The 26,756-nt window shown below is 45.9% G+C and overlaps 2 protein-coding genes and 1 long non-coding RNA gene across 10 annotated transcripts in view; 1 reads left to right on the forward strand and 2 right to left on the reverse strand.

Moving 5' to 3' along the window:
- The first annotated feature begins 476 nt into the window (after positions 1–476).
- Positions 477–16,585, forward strand: LOC143644219 (uncharacterized). 2 transcript variants are annotated; one of them, XR_013156559.1, is made up of 5 exons: positions 477–538; positions 2,127–2,220; positions 13,931–14,124; positions 15,799–15,877; positions 16,380–16,585. It is a non-coding gene; the product is annotated as an uncharacterized LOC143644219 (long non-coding RNA). The 2 variants fall into 2 exon arrangements; XR_013156558.1 differs by lacking the exons at positions 477–538; positions 2,127–2,220 and adding an exon at positions 13,573–13,696.
- Positions 4,143–26,756, reverse strand: part of LOC143644180 (guanine nucleotide-binding protein G(s) subunit alpha) — a 57,852-nt gene continuing 35,238 nt past the window's right edge. Inside the window, exons 1-13 of one of the 7 annotated variants that reach the window (XM_077112830.1) lie at positions 24,140–24,325; positions 20,415–20,487; positions 17,196–17,240; positions 12,893–12,947; positions 12,684–12,803; positions 10,476–10,573; positions 6,289–6,343; positions 6,080–6,153; positions 5,876–5,934; positions 5,631–5,751; positions 5,318–5,448; positions 4,949–5,016; positions 4,146–4,671 (exon numbers count right to left, since the gene is read on the reverse strand). In XM_077112830.1, the coding sequence (XP_076968945.1) occupies positions 4,525–4,671; positions 4,949–5,016; positions 5,318–5,448; positions 5,631–5,751; positions 5,876–5,934; positions 6,080–6,153; positions 6,289–6,343; positions 10,476–10,573; positions 12,684–12,803; positions 12,893–12,947; positions 17,196–17,240; positions 20,415–20,487; positions 24,140–24,278 (1,185 nt within the window). In that variant the 5' untranslated portion in view covers positions 24,279–24,325 and the 3' untranslated portion in view covers positions 4,146–4,524. Of the gene's footprint in view, positions 4,672–4,948; positions 5,017–5,317; positions 5,449–5,630; positions 5,752–5,875; positions 5,935–6,079; positions 6,154–6,288; positions 6,344–7,683; positions 7,741–10,475; positions 10,574–12,683; positions 12,804–12,892; positions 12,951–17,191; positions 17,241–20,414; positions 20,488–24,139; positions 24,326–26,756 lie in introns of those variants that run through there. The other 6 variants (XM_077112811.1, XM_077112845.1, XM_077112837.1 and 3 more) reach the window with 6 other exon arrangements.
- The window catches only part of LOC143644207 (neuroendocrine secretory protein 55-like), a 55,550-nt gene continuing 49,208 nt past the window's right edge, over positions 20,415–26,756 (reverse strand). The window contains exon 2 of the mRNA XM_077112873.1: positions 20,415–20,487. The gene's annotated coding sequence lies outside the window, so the exon portion shown is untranslated. The remainder of the gene's footprint in view (positions 20,488–26,756) is intronic.

A 26,756-nucleotide genomic window follows, 5' to 3' on the forward strand; every position in this document is an offset into this window, starting at 1 on the left:
TGAGCCTAGAGCCTTTTCCTTTTCCTTTTCCTCTTTTATTTTTATTTACCTTTTAAAAATACAATATACATACTGGAAAATGAACAGATCATGAGGCTACAGCTCAGTGAATTTCCTCAAATGGAATATACTTGTTTAATCAGCACCTAAATCAAGGAACAGAAACTTACTAGCATTCTAGAAACTTTTTATGTGCCTTCCAGTCGCTAGACCCTAACCCCAGAGGGAGCCTAGAGCCTTTTTGTTGTGGTGTTCTCTGCGTTCTCTATTTTTTCCTATGGTAACCAGTCTGCTTAGATTTTTTCTCTCTCCTGGGGTCAGTTTTGACATATAATATTTTTCTGAAATATTATCTATTTCACCTAGGCTTTCATATGTCTTACCTAGAATTGTGCAAATTAATTTCTTAGGATTTGAAAGTTTGTTAATTTACCTGGCATCTCCCTCAATCCTTTAAAACTATAGGTGCTGGATATGTTTTTCTAGATGTTCCACCAAGGTGTGTGCAATAGGAAATGATGAAACCTTCTATTTGGGGGTAAGGTGTGTATGTATAACCGTGTTATTGAACAGTCATTTTTCCACATCTATTATCTATCAATCATCTATCTTTCTATCCATCCATCCATATACCTATCTCTATTACTACCTATCTGTCTATCTAATACATCTGTCATCTATTGTCTAATCTAATCTATCTACCTACCTAGCAATCTATCTAGCTATTTATGTGTATTTCACATGGCAGGGAGTGAATGGAAGCCTTTGCATTCCTAATAAAAAGAGAGACTTGACTATCCCTTTTCTCTCCTTTCTGCTTTGGGCTAAAACATGATGCTACCCTGGGACCGTGAGATAAAGCAAGAGAATTGTGAAGGCGTCTGCCTTCATTCCTGCTGAAATAACACCAGGAACCACCTATCTCCAGCACCTTAAGTGGGTCTCTATTTGTGCTACTCAAGTCAGGACTCTGTTCTTTGCAGCTGAACAAATTCCTGATCCAGAAATCAAGATAGGCAGAATGAGAAAACACTAGTTGTTCATGGTATATGAAAGTTTAAACATGAGAAAGTTGCCGACAGAGACACAAAGTCCCCAAATCTAAGTTGGAAACCTGGGGAGCAATTACTCAAACTGGGTGCTCGTTGCAAAGGTCTTTTCAGTAAAACTTTGTTAAGAGCATAGTTTGCATACATTACAATTTTCAGATGAGATTTACTTTTTCACTTTGGAACCTCGGAGGGTTTCAAGAAATAATCCCCATAAAGGGCCTAGGACAATGTCTTGCATATGGGAAAGTGCTTGCTGAACATTATTTCTGCACTATAATAATTAATAAGCATCTAAAACAATGATGATAGCTATTAGTCCTTGGACAGCTAGCTCCTTCCCATCCTTGGGCACTCCCACGCTAAGAGGCCCACTCTGAGGCGCATCTCTAGCTGCTCTGTCTAAAGTGGAGTCCCTCCCCTCTCCCTTCACACCCTCGCTGCCCTCATACTATTTTTGTCACCAAGACCTTGTCACCTTGTGTAATTCTCTTAATTACTGATTTGGTAAATGTGTCTCTCCTCCACCAGAACGTAACCCCCCATGCAAGCAGAACTCTGAGTGGCTGGTATAGAGTAAATACTCTCTATACATTTGTTAAATGACAAGATGAACAAAAATGTCCAAGAAACCATTGCGATATGAGATAAGAATGCCATTTGACATCGAAGGGCCAACAGATATGGCCGTTTCTTATGGTATAATTTGGCCCACATTATGTATAAGTGAAGGTCGATAAATAGTCTGCCCAATTCTAGATGCTCCTCATACTATGAGGGGGTCTAGTGATTTATTACCATATTTTTAATTTCTAAAAGGTCAATGAATAGTCAATTATAATATTTGGCCTATACCCCTGTATAAAGTGTAACAACAAAATATGTTGTTCTGCACTTGACTAGAGATTTAAGATTTAGCTAAACTTATTTTTTTAATTTAGCTAAACTTTTAATTTAAAAAAGAATGAGTCCTTGTAATCAAATGTTTAGATGAAGTTCTTCATAATATTTTGACTTTCCGAAGATCCTAGAATCCAGATTTTAAAATAACCCTATAAAAGTTATGTTTGGTCTTAGGGTCAAAGGGAAAATGCAAATGAAAAAGTTTGAAACACAAAGGATGACTCCTCAGAGAAAGAAGCTGACTTCAAACGCAGCTGAGTGACTGCAGGTACTCCCCTGAACAAATCTCCTAACTGGCAGGAAGGCAGGTGTGTGACTGAGGGAAGAGGAAGGTCCCTCCCCATAATCACTACCAGATGTGGAAGTTCCATGGGGCCATGCGGGATGTCTCCTCGAGTCCAGTCATGGTCCTGACCATGGGTGCCCCGGAGAGAACACTGCGGGACTTCTCCCGCCCATGGGCTGCATCTTCTGGAGGGCCATAGAGTGTAGTGGCCAAGCAGTGGGCTTGGGATACCTGACCTTGAAGTCCATTTCCCTGGCTGACTACAGCATCTCTTGAGGTGAGTGACTTTGGTCCATTCTAGAAGATATCAAAGTCTCTACCGAGTTTGCTCAGCAAGAGGGAGTCCTGGGGTGTTGCTTCCCAGGCCCAACTGCTCTAGGGCCTGGGGATTTGTTTTCTGAATTTGAGGGGTGTGTGCCTAGTGCTGTGACAGTCACATGGGGATTCCTTTCGTGGAGGTTCCAGAATTCCCATGCAGGAAGGGGCACCCCACCCCTGGGGCACACACATTCCCACCCCGAGGCACCCCACCCCCCAGGGGCCATCTGGTTGCACAGGGGCTAAGGGCTGTTGAGCCTTCATCTTCCTGTCATCCCACTTTTTACTTGGAGGGTTTTTTTTCTGAAATAGCTGGTTTTGAATGAGATTGTGTTTACTTGGGGCACTTTGGGCTGGTCAGCGGGCTCCATTTGCACAGCAAGTGCTGCGTTTTCTTTGGATTGTGTTTATTTGGGGGGCTGTCTTGTCACTAAACCTACATACCACGCACACAATGTCATGTGGGTTGTGTTAGGCAGGGCACTTACAAGGTTTATGGCGCCTGGGTTATATAATTGGGAGGCATTTGTATTGCTAGTTTTTCTGCCTTGTACTGGGCTATGTGACTGTATAGAATTTGATCTGAAAAACAGAGCAGAGATTTCTGGCCCGGAGTATGGTAGAGCCGTCAAGTCCTCGTCCATCTGGCCAGTTGCAAAGGGCACAGTGGTGCTGTGGGTGTTGTTTCCCTCTTGCCCAAGGAGAGCCGCGCCACGGGGGAAAGGATGCAGGTGGGACGGATAAGCCTGGGGGTAAGACTGGGGAGTCCCTCACTCCAGCCTGGCTTCATTGTTTGATACAGGGCCCCTGAGAGCTGCTGCCCACCCCACCCCTAATAATGGTGAAAAAGTTGTTCTGATGTTCCTTTTCATTGAGTGTAGTTCCACATTTTCCCCAGTGTTTATTGGCTATTTGTATTCCTTTTTTTTTGTAAATTGCTCATTTTTCTGATTTTTTTTTCCTTCAGAACTCTTTATTAAGGGAAACCAACCCTTTGTTGCCCTACGTTTTTACCACTTCCCCCCACGCTCTTCTTCCTCATTGATGTGTGGTCTTAATGGTTCTTTTTGTAGTCATTTTTCCACCATTTATGGCTTTTAGGTCTGGGGTCATGCTTAGACAGGATTTCTAAGTAGGACTAATCCACAAGGAATTTATTTTGGTGAATGAAATGAGGTGGGCAGTTTAAGATTTTCCCAAATGGCCAGTCAGTTTTAATTCCATTTATTGAACGACCCTCCCCTGTTTCCCTTACTGAACTGAACACTGCATTCCTAAATTTCCCCACATCTGAGAGCTAGACAGACAGCAAAAACTGTACACCTTTTTGGGGAAGACTATGGGTAAACAGGCATAGGAGAACCTTCGGATGGGGCCCCGCTATCCCACTGTAGACTTCTTTGACTGGGGATAGTGGCGGACTTAATACAGTTTGCAAACTGTTTTGAGAAACTCAAAGAATAGGTCAACGAAAACATACAGTGGCAAGATTTTATACCCACTTCTAACCTTCATCAACTAAGTGGGGCCGCCCCCTATGCTGACGCGTAAGGGGCAAGTGGAAATCGCCGAGGAGAGTTTACTCAAAGCCGCAAGTAATTCACAGGAGTCACATTTCTTGCCCACATTTAATTTTTATTCTGATTTTTTTAATGCTGCACAAAACAATATTTATTTCATTTATTTCTTTATTTCTGTTTGCTGCTGTCATTTTATTTACTGAAAGTGAGAGGGAACTTTTGTGGCCTTTTTTTTTTTTTCTTTTCTTGTAGGCCGCCTTAAGCTTTCTAAATTTGGAACATTTAAAGCAAGCTGAAGGGAAAAGGGGGGTTCGCGAAATCACTCAGGGAAAAGGAAAGGTTGCTTTGTTAATCATGCCCTATGGTGGGTGATTAACTGCGTGTACAATTACGTTTCACTTTTAATTAATTGTGCTTAAGGCATTAATTAAATTTAGGGGTTCCCTTCTTAGAGCAGCTCGTACTGACGAAGGTGCATGCGCTGAATGATGTCGCGGCAATCGTTGAACACGCGGCGAATGTTCTCAGTGTCCACAGCGCAAGTGAAGTGGGGGTAGCAGTAGTGGCGTCCATCCCCACTGGCAGTGCTGATTCTCTGTGGGCACAAATATGGGAACGTGGTCAGCCCACCCCTCTCAGGAGCATCCCCATCATCCAGGGGATCACCTGCCAAGGATGCTGACCAGTGACTGAAGTCACATTAAAACGAAACCAAGTTGAGGGGCATCAACAGCTAAAAAGTGCACTGGAGGCTCATGAAATAAAACTGAAAAAGGGGAGAGTTCAATCCCTACATTTAGTGTGAAGTAAATTTACATCCGTAAGAAAAAGAGAACACGCAGGAGAGGGAGGTAAAGATGAGTTCTACTCACCAGGAATTCGTCGCGGATAAAGTACTTGGCCCGGGTCACGCGTGGGTCCTCTCCGGGCTCGGGAGTAGCTATGAAGAAAATAAATGTTTTGTTTTTTAAGGGAATTATAAAACGCTAGAGCAGGGCTAGAGTGCTAACATCATGAACTTCTCTGAACTTTTATTTCTTCATATGAAAATTTGGGGAAACGAATGCGTTTTTGCTTCCTTTACAGGTCCTTTATAGTTTGGTGGTAGGAAGTGGAGGCATAGTTATAGCTAAATCATTTAATAAAAAACACCAAGAACGTAAACTTTTAACACCTATGTGACTGTACAGGACCAATAGGCTGAAATGTGCTCTGATCAGTGGCAGAAAGGACATACGTACCATCCTCAGGAGTAGTGTAGCGAGCAAATTCTGGAAAGTAGTCCTCAATCTTCGATTTTCCAGCAAGGACTTTCTCAGCGAGCAGATCTTGCTTGTTGAGGAACAGAATCACAGAGATGGTGCGCAGCCATCTAACACAAAGGGAAGAAAGTTTATTTCCAGGAAAAGAAAGCCATGTTGCAAGGAGTTTGAAATGCTTGCACAAGCACTTGGGCAAGATTCTTTTCTCTAAGAGTGCACAAGCAGAGCCTGGAGGTCAGTGGCAGGGCTCCTAGGTAAGCCACGATGAGGAACCAGGGCTCCCTTGGCAAACCTGTTGTTCCAGATGCTCTTGAAGAGGTTCAGGGCCTCCTGCAGGCGGTTGGTCTGGTTGTCCTCCCGAATGACCATGTTGTAGCTGCTGCTGGCTACCACGAAAATGATGGCAGTCACATCTTGACCATAAGAAAGCAAAACCGTGAGTATTAGAAGGGAGCTGAGGGGATGGAAAGGGAAAGGGGGGGAAAGCAAGCATAAGTGGCCCTTAACAATTAAAAAAAACCAAAATGCCCTTTATACCATTGAAGCATTGGATCCACTTGCGGCGTTCATCACGCTGGCCGCCCACGTCGAACATGCTGGTAGGGGGTTGGGGGAAGGAAGAAACAATATCTTGTTATCCCAAAAGGGCTCAACACTGGTCTGTCACCCTAAAAGCCACAAGGAACATCAAGAAACAGATACATAACTCTGCTTTTGTTTTTAAATAAAATGTTCACTTACTGGAAGTTGACTTTGTCCACCTGGAATTTGGTCTCAAAGATTCCAGAAGTCAGGACGCGGCAGCGCAGCAGGTCCTACAACAAAACACAGGTCAATGGATCTTACTGAAAGCAACCCACACAGTAATAATGGGCTAACCTGGAACAAAACTCTCGACCAGCTTTGGAAGAGGGCTCCAGGTACTCTGACTATGACAGGTGTTCACGTACCTGGTCACTCGGCACGTAGTCAGCCTGCTTGATGACATCAATCTTGTCCAGAAAGCTGGGAGGAAAAGAAACGTGGAGGTATTCAGAGCTCACATCAATCTGCCAACTACTTGTGACTCTCTAGAAAGTCAAGCTCAAGGAAAACGACTATCCTGTGGCTCTAGGCAGTAAGGCAATGGGGGACCCTGCTTGCATTAACCTTTGTGGCTCAATGCTTATGCTAACTTCAACAAGTTAGAGCAAACCACATTCAAGGGAAACACTCCCAGACATGTATATGGCTGATTAATTAGTTACTTCAAGTTAAGATTTTTTTTTTAATTTAAAAAAGGATATAAATTGTAGCAATTTGAAATTGACACCTAGGAATCAGGAAATGGAAAATACTTCTACGAGATATTCCAGAAACTTCCCAGGCATCTGGACTACAGACACAGGACAGGACAGTGGTGGGCTTTGTTCTTGTTTTTAATTTTAAAAGTTTGGTTTTGTGCCTATCAACCAGCAGAGGGCCCAAATCAGACCCATCAGGTTTTCGTGCCCTTTGATAATGATTGGCAAGAAATACAAATTTTCAAATGGCTTGGCTTTGACGAAAATGGCAAATAAATTGAAAACTGTATATACCCTCGCCATTCTGTTTTTTTTTTTTTTAAAGTAAAATGGCACACTTAAAAGAATCAAGCTTTTTCCGCCCAAGGGACTAATGAAAATGAGACTGTTTTAGTTCCTCGGAATCTGTACCCCTTCCTTCTACTTTTTAAGAATCTCATTTATTAAAGAGAACAAAAGAGGCTGGCACAAAGGGGCCCTTCTTGTCCTAACCACACTGAGCAGGAAACAAACACAAAGTCCCCTTCCGTTCTACTTGGTCCACGAAATAGAACACTCCAAATATTAAACTTTTAGTTAAAAAAAAACAACAACAACAAAGAACTCAGGGCCACCCAGGTGACAGTTCCTTGTAGGGTCCAGGGACAAGAAGCAGAGGGGGCCCAGCATCTTGGAGACTTAATACCCATCATGATTACTAAAAAGCTTTATATAAAAATTACTTCTCTCTACTTCCAACTCCACAGTTATAACTTTTCCCAAAGCAAAAAGTATCTTGCTTGTGTTCCTTGACTGGGATATACGATTAGGAAACTTAATAGTTTAAAGTTAAGTACTGTAATTAATATGGAAAAATTAATGTAAAAAACATTTTATTTTGTGTGTGGGAGTGCATTAGTTTAAAGTGGGCTAACCATAAAAGAATATCACAAAGGGAGAAAAAGCTATTTAAAGAAATTGTCAGTTTTTGTTCTTTTTTTTTTTGCTCCCCCCCCTCTTCCTTTTTACCAGTTTAGAGTTAGTCTGGCTGGAGGATATACTAACTTGCCCAATCAGTCTTACATTACAGTCCAGAAATAGCTCCCCAGCCGCCCTGGCCTCCAGCACCGTTGTCATGACAACAGAACCACAGTTCTATAAATAGATCATCAGCACCAAATCTTGTGAGAGAGACATCTGGACTGGGGCCAGCCAAACCCCAGCTCAACAAATAAAAATAGGCAGCTTAAGAAATGGGCAAGGTACCAGTATCTCAACTTTAACATAAAGGCAGTTAAATCAGAAACATACTGGTCATTTCAAAAGCAGGGCTGTTCTAATCATCGAGTTACGGAAGACATTTTAAAAGTTTTAAGCTGTGTTGTTCTCTTTTTTTCTCTAGTTTCCTAAAAACTTTCCACAATCTGTGCAAATGTTGCTCTTTCAAGATAAAGCTGCAGGAGTAATCTAGTGTTGCTTTTTAAAAACTTTTTAAATGGTGAGAGGAAAAAAAAAAACACCACCCTAGCAAACGAAATTAATGAAATTGCCCCCCCTCCCAAAAATGCCAAAGCATTCAAAACTGGGAAGCTAAATGTCTTAATCCAAATCTTCCTAATCTAAACTTTCCCAATCTTAATCTTGTACCTGTACTTAATTTCTGACTTGGATCCAAAACACAAAACGCAAACAATTCCAGGATTTCCATTTGTTTTGCATTACTATAATTAGCGCTTCCAGCTTTTAGTTCAAACTTTTGAGAAAATCAGGGACTTTGTTGAAGGAGTGGTGGGGGGTTGTGTCACACAGACTGGCCAAGATGGACTGTTTTTCTGTTCCTTGCAAAAATATACAAATTCGCTTGGATATTACACCATGAAATATATATGCATGTGACAAATGAAAACAATCAAATGCACTTCCTATGGGAAAGCAGGGCAGGGGAAAGATAAATTGGTAAGTTTCACAGACCCTAAAATAAATTCATGAGATTTGTAGATAATAGTAGTTCTACAGAACTTGCCTCTAGTGTTTTTGACTTATGCTACCTTGCCCTCCCTCCTATTCATTCAACTGATTTTCACAACGCATTCCTCAGGCCTGGGGCTCCTAACACAATCTGAGCCACGCTGGGGTTCTTCTGCTCATCGGCTAATCCTTTCCAGAGCAAAACAGTCACTGAGTTTCAGCTGCTTACCTGAGCGAGGCTGAAATACCACAAATATCTACCATCCTTCCACCTCCCAGTCACAAAAGACATGGGTCCTTCACAATATCATAACCGAGACTGCTTTGTACCTTGTACAACATCAGTAAACAAAAGATCTCTTTAAATGTTTTTATGAGCCTGACCACCATATGCTTGCTGTATCATGTACAGGATGAGGGAGGTTGTAAAATATTTAAAGGCAACTTCCCAGATGTGTGGTATTATGTCCACTGGAAGACACCACAAAGGGTGCTCGTGGCAGCCAGGTGGGGACAGAACAAGGATCTCCCTGGGGAAAGTCCACCGGGTTCTAGACAATGGGGGTAGCAACCCAGGATCAGGTAAAGGTGGGCAGGAAGTTCTGAACTTTCCCCATTGACCGACATACTCTTCCTCAATAATCCTGACGCTGCAATGCCTAGATGCCTAGAACTCAACAGGTTTCACCCTGGCTTACACCTGTGCAGCAACCGTGGCTCAGGTGTTACCAGGAAGATGACTCCCAGAAGGAGATGAAGTCTAAATCAATGACCAAAGGCAAGCAGCTGTGGCCAGAGTGAAAGCTGAGGGGCAGGGGGCTGGGATCTCGCCGTGGCCTGGCCAGGAATATCAGCAAGTCCGTCAGGTGCTGGACCAGGTGTGCCTACCCTTAGAGTAGACTTTGAGGAAGTATTTACTGGTGTTTTCTAATAGGGTAGAATGCAGGCTGATTCATTTACAGTTTTAAGTTCATAAAGAAATTGAAGTCAGCTAAAATTAGAACATGTGTCTGAATAGAGAGAACCTGGGAGCCTAAGATAAAAGATTCCACCCCCCAAATTAATTTCTCCCCTGAAAGGAGATTTTTTTGGATGAGATTGCACCAGAGGGAGAAATCCAATGGGTCTGTGATTATCCTAGGATTGTCTAAAGTCTTGCCTGGACGAGGAGGCTCTTCACATGGCCATTGCTAGCCTGAACCTGTCATCCGCTCGGGTGATTTGTTTGATTAGAAAATAACCCCACCACTGTCCTGTGTGCTTAGCTGTATGTATAGCTTAGGATTGAAAATCCACGGATCACTTACCATCCTTGAATTGAGGCCGGTATGAGTGAATAAATAAGGATGTGAAATAGAGTTCAGAAGTCAAGACAACACAAAACCAACTCTATCTACATTAACAAAATCTAACAATACTGGGCTGCGGCAGTACCACAGTAACTTCCTGATAGCAGAAATAGTTAAGCAATCATCAATCAGCTACTGAGGAGGGAGTAGACCTGTTGGTGTCTTCACCATTCATTCCTCTTTGTCATGTGTTCAAATTCCAGCAATAAAATATTTTTACATCCTCCGAAGTGTGAATGCTTTAGAGGTCAAATTCAATTAATTACTCCAAGCTAATTAATTATGAGCGTCAGTTTATTGCAAGTAATTATTTTACCCTAATAGGCATGAATTGTTTGCATCATATAATGTTACTGCACTGAAAAGTGCAATTCAGGGCTTTATACAACCAGTGAATCAGACTAGAACTTTCTAACTGCAGGTAGGGATAACGGTTTGCTTCTGTGGAAAGAACTCATTTGTAAATAACTTTAAAAGCCAGAGTGATAGACGGTTTGGCTATTTTGTCCATGTTCCCCAGTTTTATGTGCCGATTTGAAAGAGAGGGGTGACACTCACTACTGGGCGCAGTCGATCAGCTGGTACTCGTTGGAGCGCTCGTAGCAGGCCCGCACGCCCTCGTCCTCCCACAGAGCCTTTGCGTGCTCGTAGAACTCCTGAAACACAGGGGCGAGAATGCGAGCCGGGGAGCCCCGTGACCCCCCTGTGGCTGATTCCCACCTGCGAGCCCAGCTAATGAATTAATGATCACAGAAAACGTTCCTTCAATGGGTTCAACATACTCACAAGTAGACATAATTAGTTCCTGCTGTTTTCCTATTATTATCGATTACTGGTCTTGGGTAGCCTCCCCCTGTATTTTTTGGGGGAGAAACGGATAATAAACTATCAAATTGTTTTGTTTCTGCCCCACATCATCTGTATAGGAGGGATGTACACTAATCTGTGTTGGGAGAATGTGCCAGTGAATGAGTCAGTATTGTGAAAACAAGAAACTTCATTGTTAAGATGCGCCTAGGACTAAATTTTCCTTCCAGGAAAATTTGAATTTTACCAAAAAATAGTATCGTTGGTAATTTCTGGCAAATCAGTGCCTACCATTTTGGTGAGAGTTGTAATAGGAAGAAATAAGACAGCAGATAGCCTACGAAATCGCAGTAGGTGATGATTCACGTTTCATTTCAGCAGAAAAACAGGCTTAATTATGTAGGGGCAATCTTCCCTTACAAGGGAAGGGAACGTTTTTTCCCCAATGCAAATGCAGCCATAAAACATTTTGCATTATGCAGAGAGAGTTCTTAGATAGAAAGGACTTACTGGGGGACATCAGCATCTGTAGTTCCTGATTTAAATGTTTTAAAATCTGTTTCTGGCTCCTATAAGTCCGTGTTGGCCTTGCACCACCTGGCTGCATTTGCAGTTTCTGGCTTGAAGGTAATAATCAATATCTCAAGTTAGGAGGATAAGAGAAGTTTTCAGGAGAAGGATTAAACATAGGTTGGAACATAAAGTTCAGATACTAGTAAGACCAACAAAAAGGTTATTGCGCGGTTGCATCTCTGTGCATGTGACTGCCATGTTTTCTTGTCCTATTAGAACTACAGAATCCCATTTCATGAATAAGTCGATGTGTTGTTGCATTCTATGTTTATTACCTGAAATTTTTTCTAAACAAATGCTATTTTTTTAAATTACCTACCAATACTTATTAATACTGCTTCCCCACTAGTCTAAGTTTGCAGCCAAACCCATTTAAAATACACAAATACAAATTCCCACGAAAGCCTAACAAAAGGCAACAATAACTCATTGTTTTAACTGCAGACAAGTCTTTTCCTTTGGGGCCTTATAAACTCGCACATCTTCCCCTGGTTTCCCCTTCCCCTCTCATAAACCATTCTACACAGGGGCCAAAATGTAGATGCCTGGACATGAGACTTTTCTGTGTTCCCTAAAAATAGTTCTTGATGGAGCAGGCAAATCACTACAAATGATGTTATCCACGCCAATCAGAAGATGCATAAAAGAAAACTTTTTTTTCTAGAAGTTTTACATTGTAATTTATTTCTGAGTTATAATTTAGGTGAAGTTTTTTTTTTTAATGTTGAGAAAAGCTTTCTTTTCATTTGCCCTAAGGCAAAGGCGGACTTTAGGAAAACCTTAATAAACGCAAAATGGTAATGTGTTTAAAATGACAATATCTTCCATTTATAAAACTCAGAACTGGCATTCATTTTTGCATTCCTTGGTATCTTAGGATACTTTCAAGTGAGATCTTATTAACTGGACAATTAGTATCTGTGTACCATCTTTAACAAACAGTTTTGTTTGTCATAAGATGCGTATGAGGGAATAATTAAGACTATCACAGCTCATGACTTTTCCCTCATAAAAATTTACAATCTAATAAAGTGAGAACTGTAGTATTATGGTGTGAGGTTTACTTGTAGGGATGGGAGAACCAGATTTACAAGGGGTGGTAGAAATTCGCTCGTCCATCTTGAACAAACCAGATTTGTTCAGATGACAGGTTTTGTGAGCATCAAGGACATGTACAGAGTTGGCTTTTTCCCCAGGTATCAATATGGCTGAAACGTGCTGTGCCTGAAGCGTGGTTCTGACACCCTTTTTCCCGTGTGCGAAAACGTCTCTAATGTTCTTAGTGGGCAGGTGGATGTGAGCAGAAACCCCAGCTTGCTATCACCTGTGCTTTCCACCAGTCAAGTGAACGGGGCTCAGGCAACACAAGTCAAGGGCTTTGCTTACGGGAGGGAAATCAAAGTCAGGCACGTTCATCACACTCAGGATGTAGTCCACTCTGAACTGGTTCTCAGGGTTGGCCAGCTCCACAGGGGGCACCAGGTTGCTCATGGCGGCCACGATGGTCTGAAAATGATTTACAAGCAGTCAGGGAAAAGGCCCTGTCTGAAAGGGAGGCTACCTGGGGGAGAACGAGAAGGAAAAAGAGCACATACTTCAATGGCCTCTTTCAGGTTGTTTTTGATGTCCTGCACTTTCGTTGCCTTCTCACTACAGTGGGATTGAAAAGAAAAAAAATCATATTGCATCACGTTGACCCCCCAAATTGCTTTAGTCAGGATATTCCAACTAAAAGCATAGTATTCTGTTCTTCGAGGAGTTGTGGGTTCAGAACTGTGCATACTGGAGGCCCCCAAATCAAGGCAGTTCAAATTATAATCTCCAGAATGTGTCCTGAGGACATGCCCAATTGGGGCAGATTAGCAAATTGGCATTGAGATAGCGATTCAGGCTACTGTACCATAAGCTGGACCCTGTTTGTTTACTACGCCAAGTGTGGTACCGTTGGCTTGAAACCCCCACAGCACCCAGTAACACTTCCTAAAAGGTTTCTGTCGGTCCTTATCATCACCATTGGTGGGGTGGGTAGGGGGGGGCTGATGGTCAATATGGGGAGAGAGGAGAAAGAATAGGTTCATGGTTTGACTTGAGATTCACTCAGTCACTGGACTAGTTTACCGAATACCAGCTAATGGAGGTGGTAATATTTGGAAGATTCGGTTCATAAACAATAGTCTTCATTGCAAAATAATGGATTCCAGGGCTTTGTGGCCCCCTTATTTTTCTAATACATTCACTCTTTTTGATAAAAGCTATCATGCTCCTATCCCACCAGACGCAGTTCTGGGCCATGCGGCTAGCAACAATGAACAATATTGCTAGTTTATGATGTGAATGAACGTGAAGGGAAGGATTCCACCCCGACATCCCTGTGTACCTGGGACCTGCACTTCAGTTAGGTGAGGGGGGGCGGGTCGGTTACCCCTGTGACATGGGGGCTGGAGGGGTTGCTCCTTTCTGTGAATTCTGATGTTACTCGGGCATATAGGGCAGCCACATTGTGCACGGCATGATTTCCATTCGGGACAGTGGACCCTAAGTAAAGGCCCACGCCCTTGGGCTGGGGGCTTCCCTGACCCCCAAGGTTAATCTTTGTCCCAATGGCACTAGTTCAAATGCTGCCTCTCTTACAGAAACCGGCAACCAGGCCTTCATTAGAGTTCGTGCTTCCAGGGGACATAAAGGACCTCTTCCCCGAAGTACCCATCTTGCTGCGTCTACAGCCCCAACCTCACCTTCCACGCTTTCGAGTGGAGGTATGGGGCCAGCACGTACAGCAGCCCAGGCCTGCAGCTGAGGAAACTGAGGCTCAGAGGGGTAGGGCCTGGTAAGAGAGGGATATCAGGGGCTCACTTTTTCTAGCTGTTTGGGATGCTTTTGATTTTTTTTCAATGTCTCGAGATTCCCAGTTTTTGAAGCATTCGCTTGGTTGATTCGCCAAGAGTCATGGAATGGAAGTAGAAATAAAAACAAAAAAAGAAAAAAAAAGCCTCTGGAGCAGAACACAACAGGTATTAATGTAGAAGAAAGGCAAAGGGGGTTAACAACGATTGCAGCCTGTCAGAGCAGGTTAGCGGGGCCTCATGGGGAAGCTGGGTATCATCATGTGTTGGGGGGCAGCGGTAGGGGTCCCAAGGATGCCTGCCAGCCGCCCTTCCCCCCACAAAGGGCCTGGTCTTTCCTTTGCCAATAATTATAACAAAGGCTAACATTTACTGAGCACTTTATTCTCCCAAAATAAATATTTGGATATTTATTTGAGCAGTGGGCCTTCCCTCTCCAAATGATCCCCTCCCCCTCTTCCTAGCCTGGAGCCTCTTTTCCCTGCACGGGCTGTAAGATTCTCCTCCTACACGGGAGTAAGGGGATGGTGGCTTCAGAGGGGCTGTCCATTTAGCGGCCGTGGGTGTGGATGGCTTGGGGACCCGGCAGAGGAAGAGTCCAGCCAGGTCAAGAGAACCTTAGAAGAAGATGTGATGAGAGGACAGAGGTGTGGAGTCTGCGCTCAAATCATGGCTCTGGACCCCAGACTCAGAGCAACTGCCCCGTTTTTATGGGAAATGAGTACATGAGGTGGGGGGCGGGGGTTGTTTGGAGAAGCAGAATCAAAGCTCGATTCTGAAATTAACCTTTTCAAAGGATTTCCAGACTCGGTGTTAGAGTCTAGTAGTTGTTTAGACATTAGAGATTAAAAGGACATGTGTTTGCCTCTAATGTTCCCTCATGAATGAAAAATTTACCTAAAAACTCACAGGACAAATCCATTCCCATTCATTAAAAACAGGCTCCGTTCCCTTGGTAATGAAAATCCATTAACCTTTGGTTTATAAAGGTCCAGACAATAGCAAAATTAGGTATGTTTGGGTCTTAAATACCCAAATCTACATGCGGCAAGAGAAAAGTATTTCTAGAGACAAGGTTCTTTCATTCAGTTCGATATTTTGGTCTAAGTAGTAGTATGATAATTGGAAAACTTCCAGTCTTAAATACAGATATTTTGAGAACGTGTTCAGGATTCATCTACGTTATGTGAATAGGTGTGGGAGTATATCAAGTATAAAACAGCTAAAATAGAAATCTAAAATCTAATTCGGGTGTGTAATACTAAAACATAAAATTCTTCCATCGAAGCAATTACCATGTAGATGGAGATATTATACTGGGGGTTGGCAGGTTTATCATCATTTTTACTATCACTTAATTTAAACACAAGTTGTGAAATTCAGAGAAAATTCCTCAGATGTCTCTAAACTACTTAAGCCAAAATAGATTTATCAATTGCTGAAATTCTGACTGATTAAATATTGGGGGTGGGGGGGCTAGAAGTACTTTCGGGTATTGCTGTCCCTCTCCTATCCCCTCTATGTATAAAGCAGATTAGCTGGGTTTGCATTTTAAGAGCCTCCCTCCCCCCACTCTCCATCTAAGTGCTAAGGGAAAGCGAGGCTGCGTTAGGCTTCATCTAGTTCTATACCTTATCTCTGTACTTTCGTGAGAAAAGACAGACAAAAGAAGGAAGACAGAAGACAGACGCGAGATACAGGGATTGCTGAGACATGCAGAGAATTTTTATTCATCAGGTATGTTGTTAATACTTAATTTTTCCTTGTAGAACAGAGTCACACAGAGAGAACTGCAGGCAGGGTATTAGTAGGGCTCAAGGGTCTCACGCAACATCTAGTGCATAGTAGGTTGCTCAATAAGGACTTTTCATATTCCTCAAATGCCAGCTTTTGGTACAGGAGACTGTCAGTTTTTACGTAGATGCCATTTTTGGACTGTTGTTATACCACATGTTTGCCAATCAAGGATTTCAATTCATTTTGGGTTGATTTACTCAGTTATCTCTAAAGGTCAGCTAGTAGGGCCCTACCCCCCTCCCCACAACAGAATAGTATTCTTATTGGAAGTTCCTAAAAAGATGGACAATTCCAGCATGCAAAGGGTGACAGGACAGGGCCGGGGAGATGAGAAACTGTAGCCACCATCTAGGGATAATATATTCTAAAAGAAACAGATGAACAGACACGTGTCAGTTAACTCTGTCCCCCACCCCTAAATCCTTTGCCCCTCCCTTCCCAGGCCACAGAAGCTATTTCTTTCAGATGACCTCGGCTAAGTCAACCAGCTCTGCATGTTCTCATGAGAAGCAGCTGCTCCGTTCCTGCATGCTGAATGTATGAGCAGCACTGGACTTAGGGCTACCTGGCATGCGTGTGTTTGCATGTGATGGCACGAGGGGGCAGGAAGGGAAGGAAAACATCATTTGCTAATAAATGGAAAAAGAGTGATGCCATCGTCCATTTTCTTATCCATTAGATAATGTAAAGGACTTGGGAATAAAATAAATGCATACGATCAGTTTTAAAAGACTAAAGGCTTTTGAGTCTTAAAAACAGTCTACAGCAAAGTGCCAAGGTGTTTATCAAAATTAAACACTGCAGCACTGCGTAAATAGAGGTTTTTTTTCCCCTTAAAGAGGTTTGAAATTTTAAAATCAGACCAACCACTGGGTGGATGGAATTTAATAGATAGTTCTAAGTATAAGTAGCAGATTCAAATAGAGAACTGGGGTGTTGGGGGGTGGGGATAGAAACCATGTGGGAAAACATCAATTCTCAAAATCCTAAACTGATCCTCTAATGCTGAAATCTTTAACTTTCCCCCAGCTGGAGCTAATTATACTTCCAGCATGGCCCAAAAAATTATGTTTCATACTTAACTTGCTCTGAAAAACTAAAAACAATGGCTTATGTGTTATATGGCAACATATACCAACATGGCCGATGGTTCCGAAATGACTTGTTTTCCCCTCAGATTGCTGCCCATGGTTTCCCAGTATGATCTTCATGTTTGCTTTGTTTGTGAAAAAATTTTTCTGTTTTTGAATGTGCCTACCCATCGCTGTTGCTCCTTGCAGCCTGCGGGTCCTCTTCGCCGCCCCTTTTAAAGAGAGATTGAAAGCTCACCTAATCTGCAAGGCACCGCAATTCCACAAAAACCCCACACAGCCTCTCTACATTCCTAAACAAATGGCCAAGAGAACATGCAACAATCCGCGCCTCCGTCCTCCCGTTATTTCCTAGGTCGCCTTTCTGGCTAAATTGGAAACGTCTACTGAGACTGCAGGCCAAGGAGAGAAAAATTCCACACCTTCGCTGCAGTATTAGCAGAGCCCTCTTGAGATTCTGGTCGGATACAGAGGGACCGATAATTATTTTCTTGTGCTTTCACTAAATGTACATGCATTAGGGAGCTAAGGCAGTGATTTATCTCACAATCCTTCCGAGAATACGGCAGCGCAAAAGGCTCCTAATTCTCCCAGGTCACAAGCTTCCCGATGAGTTTTATCTGAACACAGAAAGCAACTGACATGGGAGAGTTTTGCTCATGATTTCCTGGTGCATATTTAACTACCTCCCTTTTTGCAGCCGGGGAAATTACCTATAAAACATTTTTATTTATAAATAATTGTTCCCCATATATTCTTATCAATTAAAACCTTGTCTGGACCATGAGGCAGCAAAAAAGAAATGGAACAAAAATTTACTGCCACAAAACCAAACGCAAAGGACGTGCTCTTCATATTTAGTAAGAATTCCGCCTTGAAGGCAGGCAAGGGTGGGATGGCCAAGCCCCTATATGGTTTTGTAATTGATTAGCTTGGCTCAACAACAGAAATGGTTAGCTGTTAGTGTTTCTGTTTTTGTGTTTGTTTTTTTTTAACTCCCTTGCATTAACTGTAAGGAAAAGCTGGCTTTGAGGGAGGGAAATCTGCATCCGACCTCTGTGTTTCTGAAGGTCAAATTAATATTACACATTCCTCAAAAAATGTAATTGGCATGGCAGCCTGCGGAGACAGCCCAGCCCTAACAAGGTGCACATTCCTGGAGGGGTGCCCAGGAAAGGTCCCCCCCCCACCCCTCAAAGCACCCTTTAAGGGATGGATGTTACCACTTTGTAGGGAATTCCTAGTGAAGAAGGAAACTGCTTTTGATGCAATACCGCAGTGAGGAAAAAGAAAAAAAAAAGGCTCAGTTGGGTAAGATAAAAATAAGGTCTCAGGACTCCCATGAAGAATTCCCTGGATGTCATTTTCACAGGCTAAATTTACCATCCTCGGCGATTACCTATGGCTTCCCTCTACAAAGGAGACAAATGGGGGGATGCTGCTTCCTCTTTTCAAAAGAAAATAAAAGAGAAGTCCTGGTTTAAATGCCTTGTCTGCATCACAGACTGGCTCACTGAGAGGCAAAGGAGAATCCTTTCTCTAAAGATTAAAAAACTTGGGGCGATTTGTAGGGTAATAAACCATCCTTCAAACAATTTACTTAAAGTTGCATTTTCTATCAGGCTCAAGCTAAGGTAAACAGCTCCATCCTCTTAGAAATGCTAGCCATGTCCACTTTTAATCAAAATATTTGCCTCGAGGGTACATGGTCAAATTATTTTTCCTTAACTGGTCTCCTGGAGAAGCAAGTGCTCTCAGGCAAGGGCAGGGGCAAAATTTATGCAAGAGATAAATTTTTCTTTAAATTATACATTCATGGCTAAAAAAGCCCATTTCGAACAGCTGTATCTGTCGTCAAGGCTTTATTGAAAGTTGTGGTCAGGAATTGAAAATTCCAGAATTGTTTTGTGACAAGTGAAGGTGACTTACTGTAGCAGCCTGTGGTGTGCGCATATTGATGACTCATTGGAGTCATTCATAAAATTGGTAAAATAGCCCATTCTTCTGCATACTAACTAGTCTTCCTGAATTCAGGGTTAAAGTACAAATGCCGTTCTAAACTAAAATGTCCATTTGTATGGGTGATGTCATCCTTTTCAGCCCCTTAATTATTTGAGCTAACACATTCAACAATTTTCCATATCAAGCTGCCTTCAGATGGCAGTTTTTTGGTGTTTTTGTTTTACCTCGAAAGGTGATAAAATTCATCTTCATTTCCTGGACAGTAGGCGGGGGTTTTTTTTGTTTTGTTTTTGGTGTGTTTGTTCTATTAACAGTTGAATTAAACTGTGCTACCTGACTCAACCTTCCCTTTTGGAACTGAAGGGAACGTGGCACAGAGGTAAATTTTCCCGTGAATCCAGGCTTAAGGAAAGGAAGGGGATTGCTTCTTAGTAATCCCCCACCAGTGCCCTCGGGGATCTGTCATCTAGTGAGGCTGGCAAACTTTGCCTTTTCTCTTTCACACATTTCGTTACATGGGAAAAGTGAATTTCATGATTATGTTTAACTTCCCTTAGCATTCTTCATGGCAAGTACGACTCCATATCTATCTTTGCATCTGTATTATAGACTGGTTGCTGCTTTTTCTGGTTTTTAAATCTTTATTCTCACTGCAGTATTGCATTGTCCTTCAGTAGAAAGCTGAAAAGGACTTCCCAAAGGCAAAAGAAAAAAAAAAAGAAAGCCTATCCATCATTTAAGTGTTCTCTGAATCTTTGGGCAGAAGTACTGGTTTTTTAAAATGAGAAATGATGTTCAGCCCACAATGTTAATTCTAAAGCAAAACAAAACAAAATATCCCAGAGGAACTGTCAGCAAGGGCTGCTAATTTCAACTTTGTTTTATAGGGGAATATTATGGAAACAATGTTTCCCTAATAGTTTAAAACATCCCGCCCTGGTTAATTATGCTGAAATCTGCTAGAGAAAAAAATAAAAATCCCAGCAGCAGTGGTCAGTGGAGGAGGGCGAGGATGTGGCCCCCGCCTGCGCCAGCCATGTCGGGAGAAGCACTGCAGCACAACTCTGCAGCAGGGCTGCGGCAGGCGACCTGGGCTCAGACATGCTGTCACCAAGCCAAGGGCTGTTAACTGTCCTCCGCAACCAGGCGCTATTTTCCTTGGAAAGGGGCATGTTTTACAGGATCACTGGAGGCATTTTTTTCCTTTTTTCTTTTTTTTTAATTATTATTTGTTGTACCAAAGATTAAAAGGAGGGAGGAGGAAATTCCCTAATGAAACTCTTCTTAGGATTTTTTTAACACGGAGTCTGAAAACTTAAGTGAAAACTGGGTGTCCCACCCCAAAAACTCTACCTATGCTTCCTAAAGGTTAATCTAAAATTTGTGACACTCTCTTAATTTCCTTAAGCAGATGTGGCACTTACTCTCCATTAAACCCATTTACATGCAGGATCCTCATTTGCTTCACAATGGTGCTTTTACCAGATTCTCCAGCACCTAGAAAACGAAAGTAAGTCTCAGGTTATGAAGGAGGCATTTTACACACTTTGGGCAGGGAGAGGACTGCTGTCTTTTCCATAGAAGCAACACGTAAAAAAACAAACACAAACAATAGAATTGCAATTTTCCTTGACATTTCGACGCAGAGAAAATGAAATGAAGGTCGGACTCTGGGTCTCCTGCCCTTATGTCACCATCAGAACAACAAACAAGAATGAAAGGTTTTGCTGGTTTGTGTGTGTGTCTTCCTGGTGGTTTTGTTTGTGGTGGTTGTTTATAAAAATTGTGAAGTGGGAAAGTAAAAGGGCGAAGAGAAGGAGTGATTCAGTTTTATCATTTGAGGGGGAAAGGGAAAACTAAGGTTAAAACTGCAAAATGGAATCTTTGGAATGTGAGCATTCTCTGGTAAGATGTACACAGAAATGTATAGAGTCACATAATTCACTGTTTGTCAGATGCGTCACGAACGCACCCAGGATTGACAAACAATGCCCAGCCCAGCAGTCTCCTCTACTTTCCTACCCAACGTTTCTACCCAGGGCAAGTTTTCCTCCCCTTGGGCTACTTCAAAATCTACCTGAGACCATGATGTGACATTTTATCCACTTATTTGCCCTCCTTCTCCCCCAAACTGCATCTTTCAAAAGATATACCCCCTCTGGATACAACACTCAGGTTGCAGGGGAAATGGAAGACCGTCAATTATCTGTCATCTTTTCAAAAAACACATTTAAATCTCCAGGAAAGTGCTTGAAACCAACCCTAGTAACGTTGGGTAACCCGCAGCAACAGTCATGAGGACTGAAAGGACAATACTTGAATCATAAGGAAAAAGATTCCAAGCCTTTCCCACTAAAACAGTAAGAAGGAGCACGTCTCCATTTTAAACCACCTTTCATTTGTTTAAAAAAAAAAGCATTACACATACATACATATCTATATATCTATATATATATATAAGCACATTGCCACCAGGCTAGAAGGAGGATTGGCTGCCATTTTTTTCATTATTCTTTTTTTGCAAATGAACCCTCTTCTCCAAATTATCTGTGTGAACAATTTTTTTTGCCCTCCTCCCACACAAACCTGTGTGTGCCTCGCCCCCATTTCTTTCTTTTTCACTTTGTTTGATTTTGCTGCCCAGACAGCAAAGCATTCCTCCTTCTCTTGCCTTTTCACGAAGCTGTAATCAATATTGTAAGTTAAAATTAGTTTCCACAGAAACATTGATTTCAAAGCAAACACTATCTTAATCAGTTTAACTCATAAATTAAAATATAAGGGGTACTAGTAGCAGAGCTCATGAAGAGAATAAATTATATGCATTAGGATCCCCAATATTCTTATTGCACAAATGTATAGCACGTATTAGAGATCTGTGCCTCAGTTTCCACATTTATGAACTGGAGGACTGGGCTGAAAAATTACTGCAAGATTTTTAGTAGTTCTGTTAATTCACTCAATACGTATGCCATTAAATGAAGATACAGTAAAAAGGGAAGATTGGAGCATTATTTTTCCTGTGGGGGGGTATTATTTGAGGAGAATCACTTTGAAAATGCAAAATGTACCACTATCCTGGTGACACATGGTCTCAAAAAACTGATAAAATTTAGTCATTTAAACTAGAAGATCTCAGCAAGATTAGCCCACATCAGTACAAGGTGGGTTCAGAGTAACAGTCTCGAATTAAGTGAAGACTTTGTGATCATTGCCCAAAAAGTGTCAGAAATTTAAGATCCCATTAGTATCACACTTGACTTAAATTAGTATTCAAGATAGCAAAATAGTGGTCATAGGAGATTCTAGACTTTTCCAGGCTTATGCTTTGAAATCAAATTACCATATGCATATTAATATTCACATAGCATAATTATACTTCTAGAAGTTTTAGTCAAGGCCTCAATGTATGTACCATTTAATTACTGGTACTGCAAGAGAATAAACACCAAAGAGACTTATTTTCACTTTATATAAATCTGGACTGAGGAGAACAAAGACATGACCCATCCAAAAAAACCAAACCAAATATCATCACAAAGAAAACCGGCCTTTTACATTTTGTTCTTTATAATCAAGCTGTTTTGTTGAATGTGACCATGAACTAGGATTTAACCTAGTAAATTCATAAATTTGTCCAGATAGCCAAATTACCAAGAAAGTGGAAAACTTCCATTCTAATGAATGCTTGTGCAATTTTTTTGATCATTTTAACAATTTCTTTTATGTTGCTCCCCATCCCACCCCCCCAAAACAGCACCTTAAAGAAAAAAGGGGTAAAGGCCGTCTCCTTATAATTATCTCCTTTTTTGCCAATGAGGAAAAACCACAATCAAAAAAAGAGAAGAGAGAAAAAAACCCCAAAGCCAAACAACCAAATGTCACTTGACAAACAACTAATTAATGCCCTTCCATTGCCTTCCACCTGGGAAAAGGTCTCTTTATAGCACCCTTAATCCCCCCCACCCTTGAAAAGGACAAAAAAACGCCATTTCCACACCAAGAAGCCATGTACAGACAAATGTCATTTTCCAGTTTTATCTAATTTGTGAACGTCTTCCCGCCCCCCCCCCCAAAGCTTTCTCAATGTGGCCGACTAACAGGAAAATGTGTGTGTATTTAATGGTTTATTGCACGGGGAGGGGGGGGGCTGCTACAATTAATTCTCTTCTTTGCTTTTCAAAAAGCCTGCATATCTGGAAGGGGAAAAAAAGGTCATACTGTAAAAATGACGTGTCATTTGGCTTCACAGGGCACTTTGCGTACTAACACACACACACTCTCTCTCTCTCTCTCTTTTTTTGTCTTATTTTATTCGATTCTCATTCTCTTCCTTGCACCGCCCGGCCGGGCCCGGGACGCGTCTACTCGCCAGCTCCGCGCGCACAGTGGGTCGCGCCCAGCGGCCGCGGCGCTCCCTCCTCGCCCCCCCTCCCTCCGGCGCCACGACTCGCCCGCGCCCCCTCCCCCGCCCCCCCATTGCACCACCTTTACCACTCGGATCCCTTCCGAGGGACTGATGTCACCCGCTCCCCCCCCCACTCTCCACGGCCACTTCCCTCGCCAAAGCCTCCCCTTGGCGAGGCCCCCCAGCGACACCCCTTTCTCTTCTCCCGCCTCTCTCTGTTCCCCCCAATATTTCCCTCTCCCAACAAATCACACACTCCACGGAGGCGGGTCCCCCTCCCTTCCCCCGCCACCCCATTTCCTGTCCCCGAAACCCTTGTATTGGTCGCAGTCTCGCGTGTCCCGTCCCCCTCCCCCTCCCCAACACGCACCCAAACCCCCGGCGTCGCGTAGGCCTCGCGGAAAAAGAGAGAAAGAGCGAGAGGAAGAGCAGGGAGGGGGGAAAGGGGGCGGGGGGCGAGCACGGGATGGGGAGGCGGGCGGCCTGGGGGGGAGGGGGATCCGCGCCGGCGCCGGCCACGACACCCCTGCCGGGCTGGGAGCCCCCGCCCGGCCGAATCCGCGCCCCGGGGTCCCCCTTCCGGCCTCGCCCCCCCACCCCCCCGTGGACAGAGCCCGCGAGCGGGCGGAGGGCGAAGGGGCGCGCGCCGGGGCGGGGGGCGGGCTCGGCGCGCGCGGCCTGCGGGGCGCCCTGCGGGGCTCCCGGGCCGGGCCAGGCCGGCGCCCCCCGCCCCGCCCTTACCCAGCAGCAGCAGGCGGTGCGTGGCCCGGTAGACCTGCTTGTCCTTCTGCAGCTGTTTCTCGATTTTCTTGTTGGCCTCGCGCTGCGCCTTCTCCTCGTTGCGCTGGTCCTCGGTCTTACTGTTCCCGAGGCAGCCCATGGCGACGGCGGCGGCGGCGGCAGGGGCTCGGGCGCGGCCGGGGCTGCGGCGGCGGCGGCGGGCCGGGGCGGGCGGCCTCTCGCGGGCCGGGGCAGCGCCGGGCGGGCGGGCCGGGGCGGGCCGGGGCGGGCTCGGCTGCTCGCGAGGAGCGCGCCGGGCGGACTGCGGGCCGCGGGCGGGCGCGAGGGGGTGTGTGGCGTCGGTCGGAGCCGAGGGGCGCGCGCAGCTCCCCGCCCCCCGAGCCGAGGCTGAGGGGGCTGATGGCGGCCGCCGCCGGGCCGAGGCGGACGAGAGCAGGAGCCGCGGGAGCTGCTGCCGCCGCTGCCGCCGCCGCCGCTCTTATTGCCTCGGCCCGGGCCCCGCCGCCGCCCCGACCCAAAATGCCGCGGCGGGCGGGGGGAGGCGGGGGGAGGAGGAGGCGGCGGCGGCGAGGGGGGTGGGAGGAGGAGGAGGAGGAGGGATGAGCAGCAGCGGCCGCCGCGGGGAGGGCGGGAGCCGGCGGAGGGAGGCGCCCCCCCCGGCGGACCGGGAAGGGGGTTCCCACCGCCTGCACCCGGCCGGGCCCGGGGAGCCGTCCCCCCACCCCCCCGTGGCTCGGGCCCCAGCAAGGCCGGGCCGCGGGGGGAGAGGGGGCGTCTCCGCGCCTGTGACGACCCCTCGCACGACGCCAACGCTCCACCCCCCGGGCCGCGTCGCCCCGCGGCCCCCGAGGCCGCGGCCCCCCTCCTCCCGCGGGCGCCGCCGAGGGGCCGGGGTGGGCGGAAGGGGAGGGAGCGCGCGCCCGGACTGAGGAAAATTTTCGCAAAGAGAGACACAGAGAACCAGAGAGCAGAGGGTGTGGAAAAAGCGAGGCGAGCACGAACCAAAGGACAGAGCAACCGAAAAGGAAAATGTGTCCAAACACACGCACAAAGACTCAATAAAAATCCACACTACACAGCGATGGTGGTGTCTGGTGGTGGTGGTGGTGGTGGTGGTGGTGGCGGTGGTGGTGGTGGTGGTGGCGGGGGGCGGGGGGCTGACTAGATGAGCCGCTCCTCGCGCCCCCGGCGCCGGGCGCCATTGCCCGCGCCGAAGACACCGGTAGCCCCGGGGCGTCCGCGACCTCTTCGCTTGGCGCGGCCGCCCAGGAAAGAGAAGAAGGCGCAGCCCAGGAACATTCGGAAGCAGCAGGTTGCCCCGAACACGAAGCCGCAGCCGCGGCCCTGCTCCGTGCGCTTCTGCAGCAGGAAGTTGAGCACCCACGAGGGGCTTCGCACCGAGAAGACCAGGAACACCACGAGGGGCAGGTGGGCGCTGAGCGCGCCGGCCTTCAGCGGCCCGGGCCGCCACACGATGCCCCCCACGCGCGGGGCCGCGTAGTAGTTGTCGTCCTCGTCCTCCGAGCCCGCGTCCCACTCGGCCCAGGCCCTACTCGTGCCCCCGCCGCCGGCGCCCTCGCCGCCTCTGGCGGCGCCCTCCTCGGCGCCCTCGGCGCCCTCGGCGGCGGCGGCGGCGGCGGCGGCGGCGGCCTCCTGGCCCGCGCCTCGAGCCTCCTCCTGGGCTTCTGGCACCTTCTTCTTCTTCTTCAGAATCTTCTCCAACTTCTTCCTCTCCTTCTTCAGAATCTTCTCCTCCTTTCGCCTCTGTTCCAGCAGCTTCTTCTCCAGCTTCTTCCTCTCTTTCTCGGTCAGGAGCTGACCGGGGGGTGCCTCCTGCGCCCGGGTCTTCGCGGTCTTCGGGGTATCCACGGGCTTCCGCGGCGCGGGCGGCTCTCTCGGCTCGGCCAATGCCGCCGCCGCCGCCGCCGCCTCGGCTGCCACTTCGGCCACCTCGGCGGCGGTAGCCGCTGTCTTCTTCTCGCTCTCGGCCACTCGGGCTTTCATCTTCTTGGCCATCTTCAGCATGGTGGCTTGGCCAACTCGGGGGGCCCGGCTCACGCCTGGCTGGGGCGCCCTGCTTGCCCCCGGGCTCGCTCCGCCCGGACCCTGTACGCCCCGTGTCGGGGATCGGCCGAGGTCCCCGCCGTGCAGCCCCGGGGCCGCGCGGGTCGCGGTCACCCGACCTTCGGGCTCCTGGGCTGGCTGCCTAAGAGTTAGCGCCAACAAGGATGAGCAAACGAAAAAGGGGTGAGAACAAACCAAAAAGCACCCAACAATAGCGCGAACCAAAAAGCACCGAGAAATGTCAAATAACTCAAAAAAGAAAAGTGCAGAGGCGCGATGGCACGAGTCTGCTGTTACCCTGAGGCGCTCCTTGGTTTGGCTCTTGGACGCGCCAATGGAGAGCAGAGAGGAGAAGAGAGAGAGAATTGGGGGGTGCCCGGGACGCGCTCGGGGCAGGGCGGCAGTGCCCGGGTGCCGCTGCCTCTGTCCCGGCGCCCGTGGCTCTGGCCCGCGCTGGGCGACTCGCACTTCCGCGGGAGGCCGCGGTGCCCCGGGACTTACATGTGAGTGAGGTGCACTCACACGCAAGGCAGTGCCGCCCGCCGCTGCCGCC

This window comes from Tamandua tetradactyla, chromosome 1 (genome assembly GCF_023851605.1).
Source record: "Tamandua tetradactyla isolate mTamTet1 chromosome 1, mTamTet1.pri, whole genome shotgun sequence".
NCBI classification, from domain to species: Eukaryota; Metazoa; Chordata; class Mammalia; order Pilosa; family Myrmecophagidae; genus Tamandua; species Tamandua tetradactyla.